The following is a 21,687-nucleotide window of genomic DNA, read 5'->3' as shown; positions in this document are numbered from 1 at the left end:
AACATAAGGTTTGTTATATAGCAGTTGTTAGAAATGGGGTCTCTAGTTGGCAGTGGGTTGCACCCTGTCCAAGTTGGGACCCTCACTATAGTCAATTTAAAGGAGTTACACCCCTGACCACCCTCTTGGTACGAGCAGTCAAGCTTATCTCAGAGGCAATGTGTAAAGTACACACACCCCTCACCCTACCCCCGCCCCCCCACCCCAAAAAAAGACTACACACCAGTTTAGAACAATAGCTAATATTTATCTGAATGAAACAAGACCAAAGCAAGAAAAATCCAACATACACAAGTAAAGATACACATTTTCAAAGATCAAATCTTATTATCGCACTTAGAAATATAACAGCTCCAACTGGGGCTATCACAGCAGCTTGACGGTGTAGTTCCCAAACGTCCAATGCCACTGGCGAGGGAGTGCAGACCGGTGAAAGAGTTGCACAGAACCAAGGTACAGTACCTTGGAAAACAATGAGGAAACAAAGACACTGCATGGAGTTGGAGCCCGTGCGGCGTTGGTTCCTTACTGCTACAGGGGAGGTGAGGCATCAGTTCCTTACGGTTGCAGGGGAGGTGATGCAGCGTTGGTGGCGAGGCGTTGGATCCTTACGATACGGCGGGGGTCGATTAATCCAGCAGTTTAAGATGTGAGGCCTCAACTCTGTGGTGTTGCAATCACACCTTGGGGCCCACAGGTGCTGCAGTGGAGTGGGGTGCCACGGAGGTCGGTGGCACGGCTCTCTGGATTCACGCTGTGGCTGGACTTGGCCTGAGGCGTCAGTCGCAGTCGTTGTACTGAGTGGGGACCAAGGCTTCGGTGCAGACAGCAGTGTGGAGCCAGACAGTGGCGCCGGTTCCAAAGCTGCTCTGGAATCGAAGTATTTGGGTTCTTCTTGGTTGCACCAGAACTCACTCCCAAGGGCCCAGGAACTGGACTTGGCACCACTTGGCAAGTCAGCACTCTCAGCAAGAGAGCCCAGGTGCTGGCAGATGAAGTCTGATGTTCTTGAGACTTGTTAAAAGGAGGCAAGCTCAGTCCAAGTCCTTGGAGAACCTTTGGAAGCAGGATGTAGAAGTAAAGTCCAGTCCTTTCACTCCCTGACAGAATCATCAAGCAGCAGGCCAGCACAGCAAAGCAATAGGCAGAGAGGCAGTCCCTCCTACAGCATCCAGCTCTTCTTCCTGGCAGAATGTCCTCAGTCCAGCAGGATTTTAACTTTGTGGGGTCAGAGGTCCAGCACGTATACCCATTCCTACCTTTGAAGTAGGCAAAATTCAGAGAAAAATCTTTGGAGTGCATAAGACGCTGCCTTTCCTGCTCTGGTCCCAGACACACTCCAGGGGGTAGGAGACTGCTTTGTGTAAGGACAGGCAGAGCCCTATTTAGGCACACGTGTCTGCTCCTCTCACCACTCTAGCTCAGAGAGACCTATTAGGATATGCAGGGCACACCTCTGCTCCCTTTGTGTGACTGTCTAGACTGAATTCACCATCTGGCCAACTGTCATCCTGATCTAGGCATGTATTCCACAGCCAGGTAGAGGCATAGAATGGTTGAGCAAGAAAATGCCTACTTTCTAAAAGTGGTATTTGCAAACTTACAAATAATACCCCAATCTTCATCTCTCTATCTGCTCTCAAGGGGAAATTACACTTTAAAGATATTTCAAGGCAATCCCCAGGTTACCATATGGGGGAGAGAGGTCCTGCATTAGTGAAAAACACATTTAGCAGTATTTCACTACCAGGGCATGTAAAACACACCAGTGCATGTCCTACCTTTTAAATACACAGCACCCTGGCCATGTGGCAAGCCTTCGGCCTACCTTAGGGTCAACTTACAAGTAATAAAAGGGAAGTTTGGGCCTGGCAAGTGGGTGCACTTGCCAGGTCGAAATGGCAGGCTAAAATGGCACACAAAGACACAGCCTGAGACATGTTTGCAGGGCTACTCATGTGTTGACACAATCAGTGTTGCAGGCCCACTAGTAGCATTTGGTTTACAGGCCCAGGGAACATTTGGTGCACTTTACTAGGGACTTACTAGTAAATCAAATAGGCAAATCATGGATAAACCAATCACCAATATAATTTATCACAGAGCACTTGCACTTTAGCAAGGTCAGCAGTAGTAAAGTGCCTAGAGTCAGACAGCGAAAACGAAATTCAGTGCAGAATAAAAAAATAAAAATAAAAAAAAGAAGGAGGAGGAGGTCTGAAGCCAGAAGTCAGGGGACACCCTGCCAATTCTGTCCTCTATGTGGACTTCACTGCAGTATCATTGTTACTATTGGTTTTAAAATCAGATTTCAAGCAAAAATATTACTTAAAAAAAACAAAACAAAAAAACACAAGTGTTAAGGGAAAAAAAAATCAACCTTCTTAGCAAAAACACTAAAAGAATCATCAGTAAAAAATGCTTTACAGTCAGGACTGTGTGCAAATTGTGCTCAATCCCATTTTAAGTCAAACCACGAGGAAATTGCAAAGGATAAACAGTGCATTAAGGCAAACACCACGTGGGGAAACTTAGTAGGAAAGGCCATTTCTGGTCCCTATTTTCCCCACTACCTGGGGCAAAAGTCAGAAGGGAGTGCAAAAAATTATACTATTTCAAATGGCATTTTACCAGGTGTATCCTACAATTAATTTTACCACAGCACTCAAAATGAGACCCTACATTATTGACATATCCCAATCAGTAGAACAAGGACGATACATTTACACAGATGGTGACTTTGGTAATTGTAAGCTATGGCATAGTCCTATGTGGACCAAGGCCATCAGTAGGGGTGCCAAAACTGTTTCCCAAAGCAGTAATAAAACCGTAGCTTAGAGCAAATAAGCTCTCTTCCTTTCTTTTAAAAGGAAATTGGTTACATGAAAGAGGCCGAAGCTGTGAGATTATTTTTACGTCTCGCCTAAGACAGCATATGTGTTGTATGTTCCGAGACATTGTTATCTTACAGTGGGCTTATAGCGCCAACCTACAAGTGTGCATGTGTTTTGCCGTGGTCTTCCTCGTGTTTCTCTCCCCCCACCACAATCTGTGTTCCTCTCTCCCACATGTGCTCTTCAGAGACTCCTCCGTGTTGCATTCTCATCGGTGAGCTTTCTCCCAATCAGCTTTACATTGTTCTCTTTTGTAGGTTTGTTCCTCTCACTCACGACCTGCTTATTGTTTCCCTCCACCTGCACCCCAGTATTGCTTTCACCCCCCCTGCATCTCCATTGCCTTCTGCCACTTGCTTTAAAAACTCACCTGCTGTCATGTTCCTTCTGCCCCTCGTCCCTCACCAGCTTACCCAAAAAAAGTGCAATTGTGCATTTTGATTTTTTTTAGTTTGCTGATTTAACATGGATAAGTAACTGAAAAGAACAAAAGAAGTGGCTGTGCTCCTAAAAAATTATGCCTTTTCTTATTCTTAAGCCATGCAACCCTACGGCAAAGCTAACAGGTCCCAAAGACGAGACCTATTGGCTTACCCAATGCTTGTTTTACATAACACAGAATTTGTGTCTAGAAGTACCAATATAGAAGTAGCTTTCCCCTGCCTTAGTCAAGTCTCTCCCTTTGTGTCAGAGTTGGACAAATTCTCAAGCAAAAAGGACAGAGAAGAATGGTATCTTTATTCATCCATGTCATTAGGTGAGCTCATGTCAAAGTACTTCTTGGCCAATATGCTCAACAATCACAGAAGATGAACCAAGAGAATAATGTTGGATGAATTCTCAGAGGGAGGCCCACAAGATTTTGTGCTGCAAGGTAAAAGGGGAAACTGCACCTTGCGTCCAGGATAGTCAAGGTCCTTACGGAGGACACACAAGATGAAAAAACGTCCATAGCTCACTGACCCGTAGAGGAAACACCATTATCCCTTAACCCAGGGTTCTGCAAAGTCGGTCCAGGAGAGCCGGGTCCATGCCAGATTTTGGGCATATCCACATTTAGAAAAATGTAGGATTCTGAAACATCTTGTTTCTAAATGTGGCTATGATAAAAATCTGGCATGGACCCAGTTCTCCAGGAGCGACTTTGCAGAACCCTGCCTTAACCAAAAGGTTTGTGCATTCACTTTGACAATGGCAAATTGAGATGCCAGTGAAGTTTAGGATCAATTACTGGCATAAGGATGTATAAAACGCAACAAAGGTGATGTTTCACTGCTTGGCAAAATTAAAGAGTTAACGCCTAGCATATTTCTAAATCCTGCCATGTGGGTTTTACTGGTATTTGCTTAAACGTCAGTCTTGGTGAGGCATTATCGTTTGTCAGAGAAGCGGTGGACATACTTCAGCTGAGAAACCAGGCTGTGACAGCATATGAGAAACAACTATATCTCCAGTACAATACAACACAGATACTTTCCCATTTGATAGAAGACATTAGTGGAGAGTTTATGCCTGCAGCTTTACCCTGTAGCGTTCCAGTCGAGTCATTTGCTAGCAAGTGGCTCGTCACAAAATTACATAACAGAAATTTAGTTTTCTTACATACCTGGTCTGGTGAACAAACAACATCTTAAAGTAATTGGAGAACGAAGCAAGGACGGATTTATGAGCCTTGAAATAGACATCGCCAATAGCAACAGTACAATCGCACAGAAAACCAAACTCCCTTTGAGCATTTAGCTGCTGCAGAAGAATAAGTCCGTGGTTGGCCAAATCCATATTTGAAATCTGCAAAAGCAAAAAAAAACAAAAAAAAAACCCCATTAGAATGATAGTGACAGGCATCTTCACTTTGAATCAATAATGGAACTTGCACCTAAAACGAGACTTTACAGTCACCTTTTCAATGTAAAGTATGTTCTAAATATGTACAAGATCTAAATACAAAAGAAAACAGGACTTAGCCTTAAAGAGCTGCATGCGGATATCTTCAGGCACTGGCAACCTGCAAAAATGTGTTGCTGTCACAGGCATGCGTAAATGCATTCCCAGGTGGAGATAGGAAGGAAACAAAGACACATGAAGGCCTACATTACAAGTGTCCTGGAAAAATCCCCATTCTAGGCTCCGGAATTCCTGGTACTGGACGATACGGTAATCCTGGGGGTAGTAAAATAAGGAGAATGCAAGAATTTGCAGAATACCCTGCATGAATCTGTGTTTCACCACCAATTATTGCAAATTTTCCTCTGTGTTTCCTGCAGAAATCTGCATTTGAACCATCAAAACTCAAAATCCTGATGGACCCAGTAACTCCAGTTACCAGCCCATTGCAATTAACCGCCCACTCATTACTGATACCTAATTGGCAAGTGGTGGCCACAGAAAAACAAAACATTTCCCTCAAAGAAAGCAGATGTGTTTGTGCAAATGCACCTTTCCCTATACTCAGTGGTTTTTTAAGCACCTTGTAGGGCATTTATTGTTTAGGCTATATGTAGTGATTTACAGTTTTATATTGACACAGTATCACATAACACATGATGATCAGCGTGAAATTGTGTCCTTATGACATTGGATCTCTTTGGTGCAATACCAATTAACTGTACAAGTTTATACAATACATTCACATATGATAGCTGGTTTAGGATCACAGCAGTATACTTATGGCTTGTTTTATTTCATTTTCGACAATAAATACTCATAAACTGGGAGGTCTGCAATAAGCAGTAACCAGAGGTTTTGGGGGGAAAGGCACAATATTTAGGTAAAATAATACATTACCTCCATGTGCGCTTTAGGAATCACTAATTAACAAGAAACTAGTATTTAGCTAACCATTTTAGTCAGAAACAGAAAGCATGATCAGTGCAAATTCATATATTATATATATGGAAAATGTCACTTACTCAGTGTACATATGTTTGTGGCATGTAGTGCTGCAGATTCACATGCTATGCATTATTCCGCCATCTAGTGCTGGGCTCGGAGTGTTACAAGTTGTTTTTCTTCGAAGTAGTCTTTTCGGAGTCACGGGATCGAGTGACTCCTCCTCTCGGTCATACTGCTCATGGGCATCGACTCCGTTGTTTGATTGTTTTCCCGCAAAAGGGTGTAGGAAGGAGTGAGAGTGTAATAATATAAATGTTGTATAGAAATAGTAAGTAAAAATAATGTCCTTGCAAATTTAAATGTATTTACATATGTACAAATTAGAAAAACTGCAACGACTACAGGCTTCCGGGGAGAGTGCATGTGAATCTGGAGGCACTACATGCCACGAACAGATGTAAACTGGGTAAGTGACATTTTCCGTTCGATGGCATGTGTAGCTGCAGATCCACATGCTATGCATTGACTACAAAGCAGTTACTCTCCCCCAAGAAATGCAGTAGCTGGCCTGTAGGAGTTGGAGTTGTTTGAAATAATGTTCTTAAGACAGCTTGACCAACAATGGCCTGTTGCTTTGAAAATACATCTACACAGTAATGCTTTGTAAATGTATGTGGTGTAGACCATGTGGCAGCTTTACATATGTCTGCCATTGGTATGTTTCCTAAAAATGCCATAGATGCGCCTTTTTTCCTAGTGGAATGTGCTTTAGGTGTGATTAAAAGTGGTCTTTCTGCCTTAATTTAACATGTTTGTATACATTTAACAATCCATCTTGCTTATCCTTGTTTAGAGATAGGATTCCCTTTACGTGGTCGTTGAAAAGCAACGAAAAGCTGTTTTGTTTTTCTGAAATCTTTTTTTCTATCCGCATAGCACATTAGAGCTCTTTTAAGGTCAAGAGTGTGAAGGGCTCTTTCTGCAATTGAATCTGGCTGTGGGAAAAAGACTGTCAATTCCACTGTTTGGTTTATGTGAAAAGGTGATACAACTTTTGAATTAGTTATAAGCACAACTTTATGTTTGTGTACTTGGAAAAAAGGTTCTTCAAGAGTGAAGGCTTGTATTTCACAAACTCTTCGTACTGAAGTAATGGCCAATAGGAAAGAAACTTTCCAGGTTAAGAATTGAATCTCACTGGAATGCATGGATTCAAAAGGCGGGACCATTAGTCTTGTGAGTACAATATTGAGATTCCAAGTAGGAACAGCTGGTGTTCTAGGTGAAATAATACATTTTAGTCCTTCCAGGAAGACTTTGATAACTGGGACTCTAAAGAGAGGTATGTTGAATAGTTTGAAAGTAGGCTGATATTGTATTAAGATGGATTTTAATAGATGAGTAAGCTAAATTGGATTTTTGTAAATGAAGTAGGTAGCATACAATATCCTGTATTGATGCTGTAAGTGGATCATTATGTTTAGATTGACAATAATAAACAAATTGTTTCCATCTGTTAGTCTAGCATTGTCTAGTTGCTGCTTGCGTGCTTGTTTGCGAACTTCCATGCAATCGATTGGAAGTTGCAAGTATCCAAATTCTATGACTTCAGGAGCCACATCGCTAAGTTGAGAGCACTGGGATTTGGGTGTCTGATTTGTCCTTTGTTTTGTGTTAGCAAATCCGGTCTGTTTGGAAGTTTTTAGTGAGGTACTACTGACAGATCTAGGAGTGTTGTGTACCAATGTTGTTGTGCCCCTGTGGGGCCTAGGAGTATCATGGTGAGAGAGGTCTGAAGTAATTTGTTGACCAGAAATTGAAGTAGTGGAAGAGGGGGGAAAAGCGTAATCAAATATCTCTGACCATTTGATCCATAAAGCATTGCCCTGGGATAAAGGGTGTGGATGTCTGGATGCGAAGCTTTGGCATTTTGCGTTTTCGGTCATTGTGAATAGGTCTATTTGTGGTGTTCCCCACTCTTGAAAGTACTGATGAAGTACCTGAGAATGAATCTCCCATTCGTGTATGTGTTGGTGTGTTCTGCTTAGGAGATCCGGTAGCTGATTGTGTATCCTGGGATGTATTCTGCTAGTAGATAAATTTGATTGTGAATTGCCCATTTCCATATTGTGTGGGCTAGAAGGGACAGTTGAGACGAATGTGTCCCGCCTTGTTTGTTTAGGTAATACATGGTCGTCATATTTGCTGTTTTTATCAAGTCAGTCTTGTGTTTGAGAAGTGGTTGAAACGCTTTTAGGGCAAGAAACACAGCTGATTAATTCTAAATAGATTATGTGATAATTTAGCTGCTTTGAATCCCATTCCCCTTGAATGGTAAGGTTGTTGAGATGAGCTCCCGAACCTATCATGGATGCATCTTTTGTTGATGGGGTCTGAGGCACAGGGTCTTGGAATGACCACCCCTTCATTAAATTGATGAGATTCCACCACTGAAGAAACCTGTGTGTTTGGCGGTCTAACAACACTAGATCTTGCAATTGACCCTGAGCTTGAGACCATTGCAGTGAGAGGCACTGTTGTAGTATCCTCATGTTTAGTCTTGCATGAGGTGCTATTGCTATGCAGGATGCCATCATTCCCAATAGTTTCATGATACATCTTACAGTGTATTGTTGATTTGGCTGCATTTGTGTTATGAGATGACGGAAAGCTTATATCCTATGTGTATTTGGATAGGACAAAGCTTTTTGTGTATTGAGAATAGCACCTAGGTAAGGTCTGTACCTGTGCTGGCTGAAGATGGGATTTTTGGTAGCTGAGAGTGAATGAAAATGTCACTTACCCAGTGTACATCTGTTCATGGCATTAGCCGCTGCAGATTCACATGTTTAGCACAGTCCGCTGCCTGGTGTTGGGCTCGGAGTATTACAAGTTGTTTTTCTTCGAATAAGTCTTTTTTGGTCACGGGACCGAAGGACTCCTCCCTCTTCGGCTCCATTGCGCATGGGCGTCGACTCCATCTTAGATTGTTTTCCCCGCAGAGGGTGAGGCTGGAGTTGTTTGCTATAAATAGTGCCCATGCAATGGAGTGAATACGTATGTACATAAAAGGTTTATAATAATTATTTACAAATGTACAAATGTTTAAGATTTAAGATTTACTTCTAAACGGCTACAGGCTTCCCGGGGAGGCGGGAGGGCACATGTGAATCTGCAGCGACTAATGCCACGAACAGATGTACACTGGGTAAGTGACATTTTCAGTTCGATGGCATATGTTGCTGCAGATACACATGTTTAGCATAGACTATAAAGCAGTTACCTCCCCTAAAAGCGGTGGTTTAGCCTGTAGGAGTTGAAGTAGTTTGGAATAATGTTCTTAGTACAGCTTGGCCCACTGTAGCTTGTTGTGCATTTAGTACATCTACACAGTAGTGTTTAGTAAATGTATGAGGCGTAGACCAGGTTGCAGCCTTACATATTTCGCTCATAGGAATGTTTCCTAGAAAGGCCATTGTAGCACCTTTCTTTCTGGTGGAGTGTGCCTTTGGTGTAATAGGCAATTCTCTCTTGGCTTTAAGATAGCATGTTTGAATACATCTGACTATCCATCTAGCAATGCCTTGTTTAGAGATTGGATTTCCTATGTGTGGTTTTTGAAAAGCTATGAACAGTTGTTTTGTTTTCCTGATTAACTTTGTTCTGTCAATGTAGTACATTAGTGCTCTTTTGATGTCTAATGTATGTAGTGCCCTTTCAGCCACGGAATCTGGCTGTGGGAAGAACACTGGTAATTCTACTGTTTGATTTAAATGGAATGGTGAGATTACTTTTGGTAGAAATTTTGGATTTGTTCTTAGAACTATTTTATTTTTGTGTATTTGAATAAATGGTTCTTGTATGGTAAATGCCTGTATTTCACTTACTCTTCTGAGGGATGTGATTGCAATGAGAAATGCGACTTTCCACGTTAGATATTGCATTTCACAGGAATGCATGGGTTCAAAAGGTGGACCCATGAGTCTTGTTAAGATGATGTTAAGGTTCCATGAAGGAACTGGTGGTGTTCTTGGTGGTATAATTCTTTTTAGCCCTTCCATGAATGCTTTAATAACTGGTATTCTAAATAGAGACGATGAATGAGTAGTTTGTAGGTAAGCAGATATTGCTGCGAGGTGTATTTTTATAGATGAAAAAGCGAGGTTTGCTTTTTGCAAATGTAGTAAGTATCCCACTATGTCCTTTGTAGAGGCATGCAATGGTTGGATTTGATTGGTATGGCAGTAGCAAACAAACCATTTCCACTTAGATGCATAGCAGTGTCTAGTGGAAGCTTTTCTAGCTTGTTTTATGACCTCCATACATTCTTGTGTGAGGTCTAAGTGTCCGAATTCTAGGATTTCAGGAGCCAAATTGCTAGATTCAATGATGCTGGGTTTGGATGCCTGATCTGTTGTTTGTGTTGTGTTAACAGATCTGGTCTGTTGGGTAGTTTGACATGCGGTACTAGTGAAAGGTCTAGTAGAGTTGTATACCAAGGTTGTCTTGCCCATGTGGGTGCTATCAGTATGAGTTTGAGTTGGTTTTGACTCAATTTGTTTACTAGATATGGAAGGAGAGGGAGAGGGGGAAAAGCGTATGCAAATATCCCTGACCAACTCATCCATAGAGCATTGCCTTGTGATTCGCGGTGTGGGTACCTGGATGCGAAGTTTTGGCATTTTGCGTTTTCTTTTGTTGCGAACAAATCTATCTGGGGTGTTCCCCAAATTTGAAAGTAATTGTTCAGAACTTGGGGGGTGAATTTCCCATTCGTGGACTTGTTGGTGGTCTCGCGAAAGGTTGTCTGCTAGTTGGTTTTGGATCCCTGGAATAAATTGTGCTATTAGGCGAATGTGGTTGTGAATCGCCCACTGCCATATTTTTTGTGTTAGGAGACACAATTGTGTTGAGTGTGTTCCTCCTTGTTTGTTTAAATAATACATTGTTGTCATGTTGTCTGTTTTGACAAGAATGTATTTGTGTGTTATTATGGGTTGAAAGGCTTTTAACGCTAGAAATACTGCTAACAGTTCTAGGTAATTTATATGAAATTTTGTTTGGTGTACATCCCATTGTCCTTGAATGCTGTGGTGATTGAGGTGTGCTCCCCACCCTGTCATGGAAGCATCTGTTGTTATAACGTATTGAGGCACTGGGTCCTGAAATGTCCGCCCTTTGTTTAAATTGTTGCTGTTCCACCATAGAAGCGAGAGGTATGTTTGGCGGTCTACCAACACCAGATCTTGAAGTTGACCCTGTGCCTGTGACCATTGTGATGCTAGGCACTGTTGTAAGGGTCGCATGTGTAGTCTTGCGTTTGGGACACTGGCTATGCATGATGACATCATGCCTAGAAGTTTTAGTACAAATTTTGCTTGTATCTTTTGGTTTGGAAACATAGCACTTATTACCTTGTGGAATGCTTGCACTCTTTGTGGACTTGGAGTGGCAATTCCTTTTGATGTGTTGATGGTTGCCCCTAGATATTGTTGTGTCTGACACGGTTCGAGGTGTGACTTTGTATAGTTGATGGAGAAACCCAGTTTGTGAAGGGTTTGTATGACATATGTGGTGTCGTTTGTGCACTTTTTTACTGTGTTGGTCTTGATTAGCCAATCGTCTAGGTAAGGAAACACATGTATTTGTGGTCTCCTGATATGTGCTGCTACTACTGCTAGACATTTTGTGAATACTCTTGGTGCAGTTGTTATTCCGAATGGCAACACCTTGAATTGGTAATGTATTCCTTTGAATACGAACCTTAGGTACTTTCTGTGAGAAGGGTGTATCGGTATATGAAAGTACGCATCTTTTAGGTCTAATGTGGTCATGTAATCTTGCTGTTTGAGCAGTGGAATGATGTCTTGTAGTGTGACCATGTGAAAGTGGTCCGATATGATGTAGGTATTTAGTGTCCTGAGATCTAATATTGGTCTTAATGTTTTGTCTTTTTTTGGAATTAGAAAGTACAGGGAGTAAACTCCTGTGTTTTTTTGTTGTACTGGTACTAACTCTATTGCATCCTTTTGCAGTAGTGCTTGAACTTCTAGTCCTAAAAGTTCTAAATGTTGTGGTGACATTTTGCGTGTTTTTGGAGGGATGTTTGGTGGGAATTTGTGGAATTCTATGCAATAGCCATGTTGGATTATTGCTAGTACCCAATTGTCTGTTGTAATCTGCTGCCAAGATTGGTAGAATTGGCTTAGTCTTCCCCCCACTGGTGTTGAGTGAAGGGGTTGTGTGACTTGAAAGTCACTGTTTAGGTGGAGGTGTTTTTGGAGTCTGGAATCTTCCCCTACTCCTTGGGAATTGACCCCCTCTATATCCCCTGAAACCTCCCCTTTGGAATGAACCCTGATATGGTGTGGTTCTTGTTTGTTGGCTGGTGGTGTCTGTGGGTTGGCCACGAAACCCCCCTCTAAATGAAGTTTTCCTAAAAGAGCCTCTGCTCTGCAGGGAGTAGAGTGCGCCCATGGCTTTGGCCGTGTCTGTGTCCTTTTTAAGTTTTTCAATGGCTGTGTCCACTTCAGGGCCAAAAAGTTGTTTCTCGTTGAAGGGCATATTAAGGACAGCCTGCTGGATTTCAGGTTTGAACCCTGAAGTGCGGAGCCAAGCGTGTCTCCTTATGGTGACAGCAGTGTTGACTGTTCTCGCTGCAGTATCGGCTGCGTCCATTGAAGAGCGGATTTGATTGTTTGAGATCGTTTGTCCCTCTTCAACTATTTGCTGCGCCCTCTTTTGGTATTCTTGGGGAAGATGGTCTATGAGAAGTTGCATCTCATCCCAGTGTGCGCGGTCATATCGGGCTAGCAGCGCTTGAGAATTTGCGATGCGCCACTGGTTGGCTGCCTGTGATGCTACTCTTTTTCCTGCCGCATCAAATTTTCGGCTTTCTTTGTCCGGAGGTGGGGCGTCGCCAGATGTATGGGAATTAGCTCTTTTGCGAGCTGCCCCTACTACTACGGAGTCAGGTGGTAACTGCGAAGTAATAAACACTGGGTCTGTGGGTGGTGGTTTGTATTTCTTATCCACCCTTGGGGTGATGGCTCTTGATTTTACGGGCTCTTCAAAAATTTGTTTTGCGTGCCGCAACATCCCTGGTAGCATTGGGAGACATTGATATTGGCTATGTGTAGCCGAGAGGGTGTTAAATAAAAAATCATCCTCTATAGGATCGGAATGCAGTTGGACATTGTGGAATTCTGCTGCCCTAGCCACCAGTTGCGAGTATGAGGTACTGTCCTCTGGCGGTGACGGCTTTGTGGGGTATGAATCGGGATCATTGTCCGGCACTGGGGTGTCGTATAGGTCCCAAGCGTCTTGATCCTGATTATCTTGACTTATAGTAGTTTGCGCTGGTGAGTGCATTTGTGGCAGAGTTTGTGCCGGCGATGCCTGTTGTGGTGGAGAGGGCGGAGGCGTGACTTTTTTAACCACTTTGGCTTGTGGTTGTGCGTCATCCTTGAGAAATCCGATCCTTCTTTTTCTCATTATAGGGGGAAGGGTTGATATCTTCCCTGTGTCTTGTTGGATGTACAGTCTCTTTTGTGTGTAGTCCGATTCTACACTTAGGAGCTCTTGTCCAAATCTGTGCATCTGGCCACTTATTCCTTGTTCCTCTGTGTAGGAAGGAGGTGTGGAACTTTTCGGCGCCGAGAGAGAATCTTTTTTCGGCTTCGGTACCGACAGAATTTTTGTGGCTTTCGGCAGTGTGTCTCGGTGCCGATGTTTTTCGGTGCCGGCATCTTGTTTTTGCCTCTCGGAGCCGCTATCTCGGCTCAGAGGTTGCTCCATGGCGGTCCCTCGACCGGAGTCGGGTGTCTTCGCTATGGGCGTGCCCTTTTTCGGCGCCTTCGACGGCTCGCCGGTTTTATGGGTCGAGCCATGGCCTGTTGGCAGTGGCGTCCCCTGGGCTTTTGTCTTCTCGATGGTTTTTATTTTCGACGTCTTACTCACTGTTTGTTGTTGTTGTTCGACGCCGGAGTCTCCGGATTCTGATTCCGGAACCGAGAATGTTTCCTCTTCGTCGTCGAAACGTTGTTTTGTCGGCGTGGACGCCATTTGTAGACGCCTGGCTCTTCGGTCCCGGAGTGTTTTTCTGGACCGGAAGGCTCGACAGGCCTCACAGGTATCCTCCTTGTGCTCGGGGGACAAGCACAAGTTACAGACCAAGTGCTGATCTGTATAAGGATACTTACTGTGACATTATGGGCAGAAACGGAACGGGGTCCGTTCCATCGGCTTCGATGTCGCACGCGGTCGGGCCGACCAGGCCCCGATGGGGGATCGAAGCTACCCCAAAGTCTTCCGATGATCGGTGTCGATGTACCTAACTATCCCGATACCGAACGGAACAATACCGACGCTTTCTTCCGAGATTCTGACTAACTTTCCGAACCGAAACACGGAGCGAAAAGGAATACGTCCGAACCCGACAGCGGAAAAAAAACAATCTAAGATGGAGTCGCCGCCCATGCGCAATGGAGCCGAAGAGGGAGGAGTCCTTCGGTCCCGTGACCAAAAAAGACTTCTTCGAAGAAAAACAACTTGTAATACTCCGAGCCCAACACCAGGCAGCGGACTGTGCTAAACATGTGTATCTGCAGCAACATATGCCATCGAACTCCTAATGTATGTAGGGTTTCTATTGTGTATTGAGTGTGTTGTTGACCATGTATAAAATTGCTTGATTTTATTAGCCAATGGTCTAGATAACGGAAGACATGTATGTGTTGTCTTCTTAGGTAAGCTTATACTACCGCTTGACATTTTGTAAATACTCTTGGAGCTGTTATGCAGAATGGCAGAACTTTGAATTGGTAATGCTTTCCTCCTATTACAAATCTGAGATATTTTCTGCGAGCTAGATGGGTAGGCCTATGGAAATACGCATCTTTGAGATCTAATGCAGTCATGTAATCTTGCTTTTTTTAGTAGTGGAATGACGTCCTGCAGAGTTACCATGTGAAAGTGTTCTGACAGGATATATAGATTTAGGGATCTGAGGTCTAGGATGGGTCTGAGAGTGCCCTCCTTTTTGGGAATGAGGAAGTATAGTGAGCATACTCCTGTTCCTTGTTGAGAATGTTGGACCAATTCTATTGCCTGTTTTAGTAGCAGCGATTGCACCTCTTGTTGTAATAGAACATTGTGTTCTGGGGACAACTTGTGATAACGTGGAGGAATTTTTGGAGGGGTAGAAATCAATTCTAGGCAATAGCCATTGCGGATAATTGACAATAACCATTGGTCTGTGATGATATTTTGCCATTGGGAGTGGAATTGCTGCAGTCTGCCCCCCACAAGAGATGTGTGGGGTTGAGGGATGGTTAATAAGTGACTGTTTAGATGGGGTAGTGGCTTGTTTTGAGGCCTGGAATTTGCCTCGGGTTCTAAAGTATTTGCCTCTATAAGAACCTCCCCCTCTCTGGTACTGCTGTTGTTGCCCTTGTTTTGCCTGGGATTGTGGCTTGAATCCTCCTCTAACTTGTTGCCTATGAAAGGAGCCTCTGTAAGGTGTTGTATATAAGGCTCCCATTGCTTTGGCAGTGTCTGAGTCTTTCCTGAGTTTTTCTATGGCAGTGTCAACCTCAGGACCAAACAGCAACGTAGCTATGCGTGTCTGTGTATGGTGACAGCAGTATTCACGCTTCTAGCTGCTGTATCTGCAGCATCGCATCAAGGGCAGACCGTATTTGGTTGTTACTTATGGCCTGACCCTCCTCAACAATCTGTTGTGCTCTTTTTTGGTGTTCTTTTGGCAGGTGGTGTATGACTTTTTTGGGTGTTCTTTCGGCAGGTATTGTAGGAGTTCCTGCATCTTGTCCCAGTGGGCTCTATCATACCTTGCTAGCAAGGCTTGCAAGTTTGCAATTTGCCATTGGTTATCAGCTTGTGTCACTACCCTCTTGCCAGCAGCATTGATTTCCTACACTCTTTGTCAGGGGGAGGAGCATCCCCTGACGACTGGCTATGAGCCCTCTTTCTGGCGGCACTCACAACCACTGAGTCTGGAGGTACTTGATGGGTAATGTAAGCAGGGTCTGTAGATGCAGACTTATTTTTTGTCAATGCGTGGTGTTAAAACCCTAGCTTTGACCAGCTCACTGAATATCTCATCTGCATGCTTAATCATGCCAGGTAGCATTTGGAGGCACTGATATCGTGAGTGCGTGGAGGATAGGGTGTTAAAAAGAAAATCCGCTTCCAAAAGTTCACTGTGCACAAGCACCCCATGGTTCGCTGCTGCCCTAGAAATAACCTGCGTGTATGCAGTAGTGTCTTCTGGTGGAGAAGGTTTGGAAGGATTTAAGTCCGGGTCATTGGCAGGAATAGAATCCGGATCATAGAGATCCCAAGGATCAACCATATCACTATCAGAATATTGAGTTGGTGAAGGCAATGGTGGTGGGCTAGTGGGTGAAGGTAAAAGAAAGTTGTGGTAAATGAGGGGGAGAAGTATGCATAGGTAATGGCTTCTCCTTCCGTTTAAAAGTCTTTGCTGGTGGTGGAGCAGTATCTAAATGTTCTTCAAAAGCCAACTTTCTCTTGGTCTGTAGAGGAGGTGCAGTAATTATTCTGCCAGTCTCTTTATGGATATGAATTCAAGGATGGGTTGAATCTCTGTGTCCTCAAACATAATCAGATGGTCTATGACTGTTCGTCAAGTGATTTTGAGCTCTGCTTAAGATGGCTCCAAAGTCCTTGTTCTTCCGAATAAGAAGACCTTTTTGGCTCCGAAGATGATAGTTTTTTCAGGCCCAAAAATACAGCCGGTTGTTTTGTCTCCGAAGCACGAATTCGAGGCTTCGACTCTGAAGAGTGGGGACGCCGACTTGGTTCAGAAGTTGAGCTTTTGGTGGACTTGCTCGACTCCGGTATCGACTGAGGTGTGGCTTTTTTTGGTGCCGAACCCGAAGGTCGGTCGATGAGAATCTTCTTTCGGGTCTAACCATGGCTCTCTGGCAGTGGTACACACAAGGCCTTCGAGGACTTTTTATGAATGGGTGCAGGGGCAGTCGTACTCGCGTGCTGACTAGCAGTGATGAGTCTATCTTCCTCCGAGTCTTCTTTGGAGTCGGTGTCTCTGATGGAAACTGCTGTAGGTACCTGTTCTTCCTCCATGGTGTCGATATGTTCGGAACTCTTCAACACTATTTCCAGTCTCTTGGCTCTCCGATCATGCAGGGTCTTTTTTTGGATAAAAACGATCAACAGGTCTCGCAATCCTCTTCTTTGTGATCAGGGAAAGACACAGATTACATATATGGTGTTGGTATGTGTATGGAGATTTTCGGTGGCACGGGGGACAAAATCTAAATGGAGTAGATCTACCAGGCTTCGACATGGTAAGCCCGAGTCGGGCACGCCGAGAATGGGGAAATGTAGTTTTCGACTGTACTGTCGGTTGGAGTCTAGGTGGAAACGCGATCGAAACAATACCGACGGTCAAAAAAGTTATCTAATGTTTCCGATTCAAAATCTCGGAGAGAGAGGAAACACGTCTGAACCGGACAGCGGAAAGAAAACAATCTAACATCGGAGTCGATGTCCATGCGCAGTAGGACTGAGAGGAGGAGTCACTTAATCCTGTGACTCCGAAAAGACTTCTTCGAAGAAAAACAACTTGTAACACTCAGAGTCCAACACAAGGAGGCAGAATAATGCACAGCATGTGTATCTGCACCTACACATGCCACTGAACATATATATCTCTCTCTCTCATATATATATATATATATATATATATATATATATATATATATATATAAAAAAATTACCCCTAGTGGCGGTCGCCACTAGATAGTTATAGTTAGGACCTAGTTTCTATTTAAAAAAAAAGTTTTTTATTTTGCTAGTAACTTTGGCGCTGTTTGATGAATCATTACCAAATTTTTCCAAAAAAACAGTGGTCACTCCAGCTGCTGTCTGGAAAGTTTCAGGGTGATCTGTTAAGCAGGGGCCGTGAAAAAGAGGGTTCTAAAACGTGTTTTCCCCATTCATTTTTCCATAGGAATTTTGAACAGCGATAGCACCCAAACCACTGGATGGAATTGCACCAAATCTGTCAGAAAAGTAGCTCTGGTGGCGTGGGCCCCCCTGCAGCCCCGGGACTGCCACCTCCCCAGGGCACTTAAGAATTATAATTGGAGGGGGAGGCTCCTCCTATGGGGCTGAAATCCAATTGAATGCAACACTGGGGACCACCACCTCCCCGGGGCTTTAAGGTAATATTGGGGGGGGGGGGCGCCTTCTGCACCCCCCATTTCCCACAGCAGCCCTGGGGACCACCACCACCACCTCACAGGGGCCTAAATCCATTTGAATGGGAGGGGGCACACCTCCCACCAAGCAAAAGTAAACAGCTCTCCCTTGCAGAAAGCAAAGGTTTCATCTGTCTTCCCTGCACGCAAATATGCATGCGGGGAAGACAGTGGTGGTTGGTTGGATTAACGTTTAGTAATGAATAAAAACAAAACATAGAAATTCACTGAAAAAAACAATGGTTACAGGGAAGTTATAGTTAGGACATAGAATTGTAAAAAACACGGAAATTCCATTAAAAAACACAAAGGTTACAGGGACGTTAGAGTTAGGCTCACTTATTAAACATACCAGGCCATAGAAATTTACCAGTTCCAGTTAGAGTTATCTCAAGTAACTATAACTAGTCCCCTTGCCATGCACTCCTAATTGCCGCACAAATTACAGCACTCATGACATCTTTGATAACACCATTGATATGCCACTGTAACATATGCAATAAAATTATTGATCAGATAACTGCATGGCAGGGCGCTAGTTATATTTACCTTAGGGCACGAGTTATAGTAACTTGAGATAACTGGTGAATTTCTATGGTTTGGTACGTTTAAACTTTGAGCCCAACTATAACATCCCTGCAACCTTTGGTTTTTTTAAGTGAAAATCACTGGTTTTGCATTCTAATTGGAATCTTCACCAATAATTTTTGAAAATCCAGTATTAACAGACGAACCCTCAATGAGAAAGCAATTTGGTGCTGAAAGATCAGGTCTGAAATACAGATGTGGGAATATATATACACAGGTTAGATGTCAACAGCACAAGATCTCCTTGGTGGTGAACATTTCTCTCTACAAATACATTCTATGCGTGTGTGTGCATGTGCAAAAACACAGAGCCGGCCGTAAACATTTCTGCAAATTAATGAATTTAACAGCCATTCCATTCTATGCAGACAGAAGAATTTCCACAACATTGCAGGTGTGTCTAAACTGAAGGTATTGAAACATGTTGACAGCTCCAAGTGTGGTTTTTCCAACCAATAGAGTTCAAGGAATCACAACTGAAACTTTTAATAATTAATACAATGATGGACTAAAAATCAAAAATTTGTGGTGTATTCAGTTTAAAAATCAAAACATTTGTGATGTGCTCTAAATAAAATTAGAAACAATATCACTAAGTTAATATCAATTTTCAACAGCTCTGTAAAATAATTGCAGGAAGAAAAAAAACTCACTGTCCAACGTGTTCCTTCTTCTGCTCCTTTGAATGAAAACGTATCTAGTTAGTGGGGTGGAGGCAACATAGCACCAACGGCTTTGTTTGCTCTGGCAGGAAAGTGCAACTGCTTCTCGGTTGTTGGGGTAATTTTATAGAAACCACAGAGATCTGTTGGAATAATAAAAATGACAATAAACTACAGAGAAACCAACGAGACAAAGAAAAACACCAAATTCTTTCAATGCAGACCTGATATTTCTATTTATTTACTCTCCTGCACTATCTGCAGGGGTGCCCTTTCTGATCCCATCTCCCACACTGACTGCCCACTCCCAGCATCTCTCCTCCTCTTCCATTAATGTAGAGCCGGGATCTCCAACCTTTGCTGTAGTGAGAGCTACTTCTGATCAGTGAAAATCATCATGAGCTACTAAAGGCTAAACAACTTACGTATTGTTACCAGACACCACCACACCCAACTTTATGGACTTTACACCCCAAATGTCCATAGAGCCAGATACGTTGCTTGAACAAAATACTTTGACTAGGGGCACTGACAGGGCTCCCATGTGCGTCAGTGAGAGCATGGTCTTTGGGGATGCATGAACATCTGTGCGTTTGAATGGGATATATGTATGTGGGTAACTGAGAGCCTGTGTCATATGTACTTGTGGCACAGGACATACCTTTCACCATATGTGGCACCGTTACTTCTTTATATAACCATTTATTTATTTAAATGGGAGGAATTTAAAGTGCAAAAATGTTCATAATATGGAACATTGTTCTACACCTTAAATTTATCCCATTTAAACAATGACTGTATTTTTCATTTATAAATATGGCACAGTGTTCTACTGGTCACTAGGAGCAAGAGGCCTGCAGTTTGCAAATGCAACACTTTTGAAAACAATTTGAGAAAATTAAAATGAAAAGTTGACTTACCCATAAGGTAACTTTTCTTTTTAATTTTCTCCGAGATCTGTTTGTTCTTACCTCCAGTCCAGAGTTGACAAGGACTTTTATTCAGGGGTTAAATAACTCAGTGCTTCAGTTGTTCACCTCTGTGCGCCCTGGGTCATAAATCTGACTCCAGCACTGCTCCTTATCAGGCCCTGCTATCTGCAGCCTGAAGATAATAATGTTAAATAAACACAGCCTTCTCTTATATTTTAAAGGAAAAAAATGGGAGCCTGTGTTTATTTAAAATGAACTTATGGCTGTGAGCTAATCTGAAGGGGCCTGGGAGCTGCTGGTAGCTCATGATCAACTGGTTGGAGACACCTGCTGTAGAGTAAGTGTCCAGCTTATCTGCTTCTCTTTTCTACCCTGATTGCACAGACTGGCTTAAAAACAATTGTTTTTCTTCCCTAAGATGACTCCAGGAAACCATACTCCTGCAATAGCTAGGAATCAATATTGCAGACAACTATTATAAAAATTTTAAACATACAACCAGATAAAAAACTATATGATTTTATTTAGGGTGCTAGGCCTATGACCACAGCGCTACTAACTTTACCAGGACATACTTCAAACAGAGCCTTGCACATATTTTTTTATTTTTGCATCGTTTTTTGCAGAATTTTCCATTTAAGCCTTTAGACTATTTTAAAGTGGGTTACAGACATTTATTTTTGTGTACTACCACAGTGGATTTTAGCTTGGTTTCAACTTTTTCCTTTGGTTCATTTTTCATGTGCTATTCGGGATTCAGGTGATAGTTTGAAACAGGGAACAATGGCCGATTTGCCCTAGACTAAAATATGCTGCATGCTAACCTCCTGAAATTAAACCAGCGAGTGTAAACCATCATGAGCCAGGCTTTCAGGTTCAGGACTAGGCACTGCTGACTAAGCCAGAAAAGTTAAAGAGGCACAGCGTGCCAGGGTATGTGAAAGAAACCACATAATGAAACAGGACAGAAACCTCTGGTTATTTAGCGCCTCATTACGACTTTGGTGGTCCTAAAAGCGGACTGCCAAAGCTGTGGGGAGGATGCCACCCGTAATATCGGTGGTCCCCCCCCAAGAAGGGTACAATGTTCCTGCATGGCTGACTAGCGGGAACATTGTATTACGCGTTCCCGTCTGACTGACCGTGGGAACAGTGCAATGATATTGGTCTCTGCTCCTTCAAGGGAGCTGGGGCCAATATTGTAGCACACACAAGCACCACAGGAATGCACACTGTCTGCAAAGCAGACAGTGCGCATTCTGATGGTGCCGGGCAGATGTGCCCCCCTGCAATAGCTTTCTGCCAGCTTTTCCTTGACAGGGACCCCGCCATTGAAAGGCTGGTGGAAAGCGGAGTTGTAATCAGCCAGGTGGCGCTGAGATCAGCGCCACCCTCGCTGAGTACAACTCAGACCGCCATCAGCCCATCAGGAACCATGTTCCTGGTGGGGACGGAAGTCTCCTGGTGGTCTCATGTCCAGAGTTGTAATGTGGCAGTCGGACCACCAGACCAT

The 21,687-nt window shown here is 43.3% G+C and overlaps 1 protein-coding gene across 3 annotated transcripts in view; it reads right to left on the bottom strand.

Annotated features, from left to right (window-relative positions):
• The window catches only part of ZBTB2 (zinc finger and BTB domain containing 2), a 49,431-nt gene that overhangs the window by 13,956 nt on the left and 13,788 nt on the right, over positions 1-21,687 (bottom strand). For all 3 annotated transcript variants that reach the window (XM_069234283.1, XM_069234285.1, XM_069234284.1), the window contains exons 2-3: positions 19,234-19,385; positions 4,501-4,682 (exon numbers count right to left, since the gene is read on the bottom strand). In XM_069234283.1, the coding sequence (XP_069090384.1) occupies positions 4,501-4,673 (173 nt within the window). In that variant the 5' untranslated portion in view covers positions 4,674-4,682; positions 19,234-19,385. The remainder of the gene's footprint in view (positions 1-4,500; positions 4,683-19,233; positions 19,386-21,687) is intronic.

Source organism: Pleurodeles waltl, chromosome 5, assembly GCF_031143425.1.
Source record: "Pleurodeles waltl isolate 20211129_DDA chromosome 5, aPleWal1.hap1.20221129, whole genome shotgun sequence".
Classification (NCBI taxonomy): domain Eukaryota; kingdom Metazoa; phylum Chordata; class Amphibia; order Caudata; family Salamandridae; genus Pleurodeles; species Pleurodeles waltl.
Note: the sequence above shows the minus strand (reverse complement) of the source record. Positions and strands in the feature narration are given on the sequence as shown.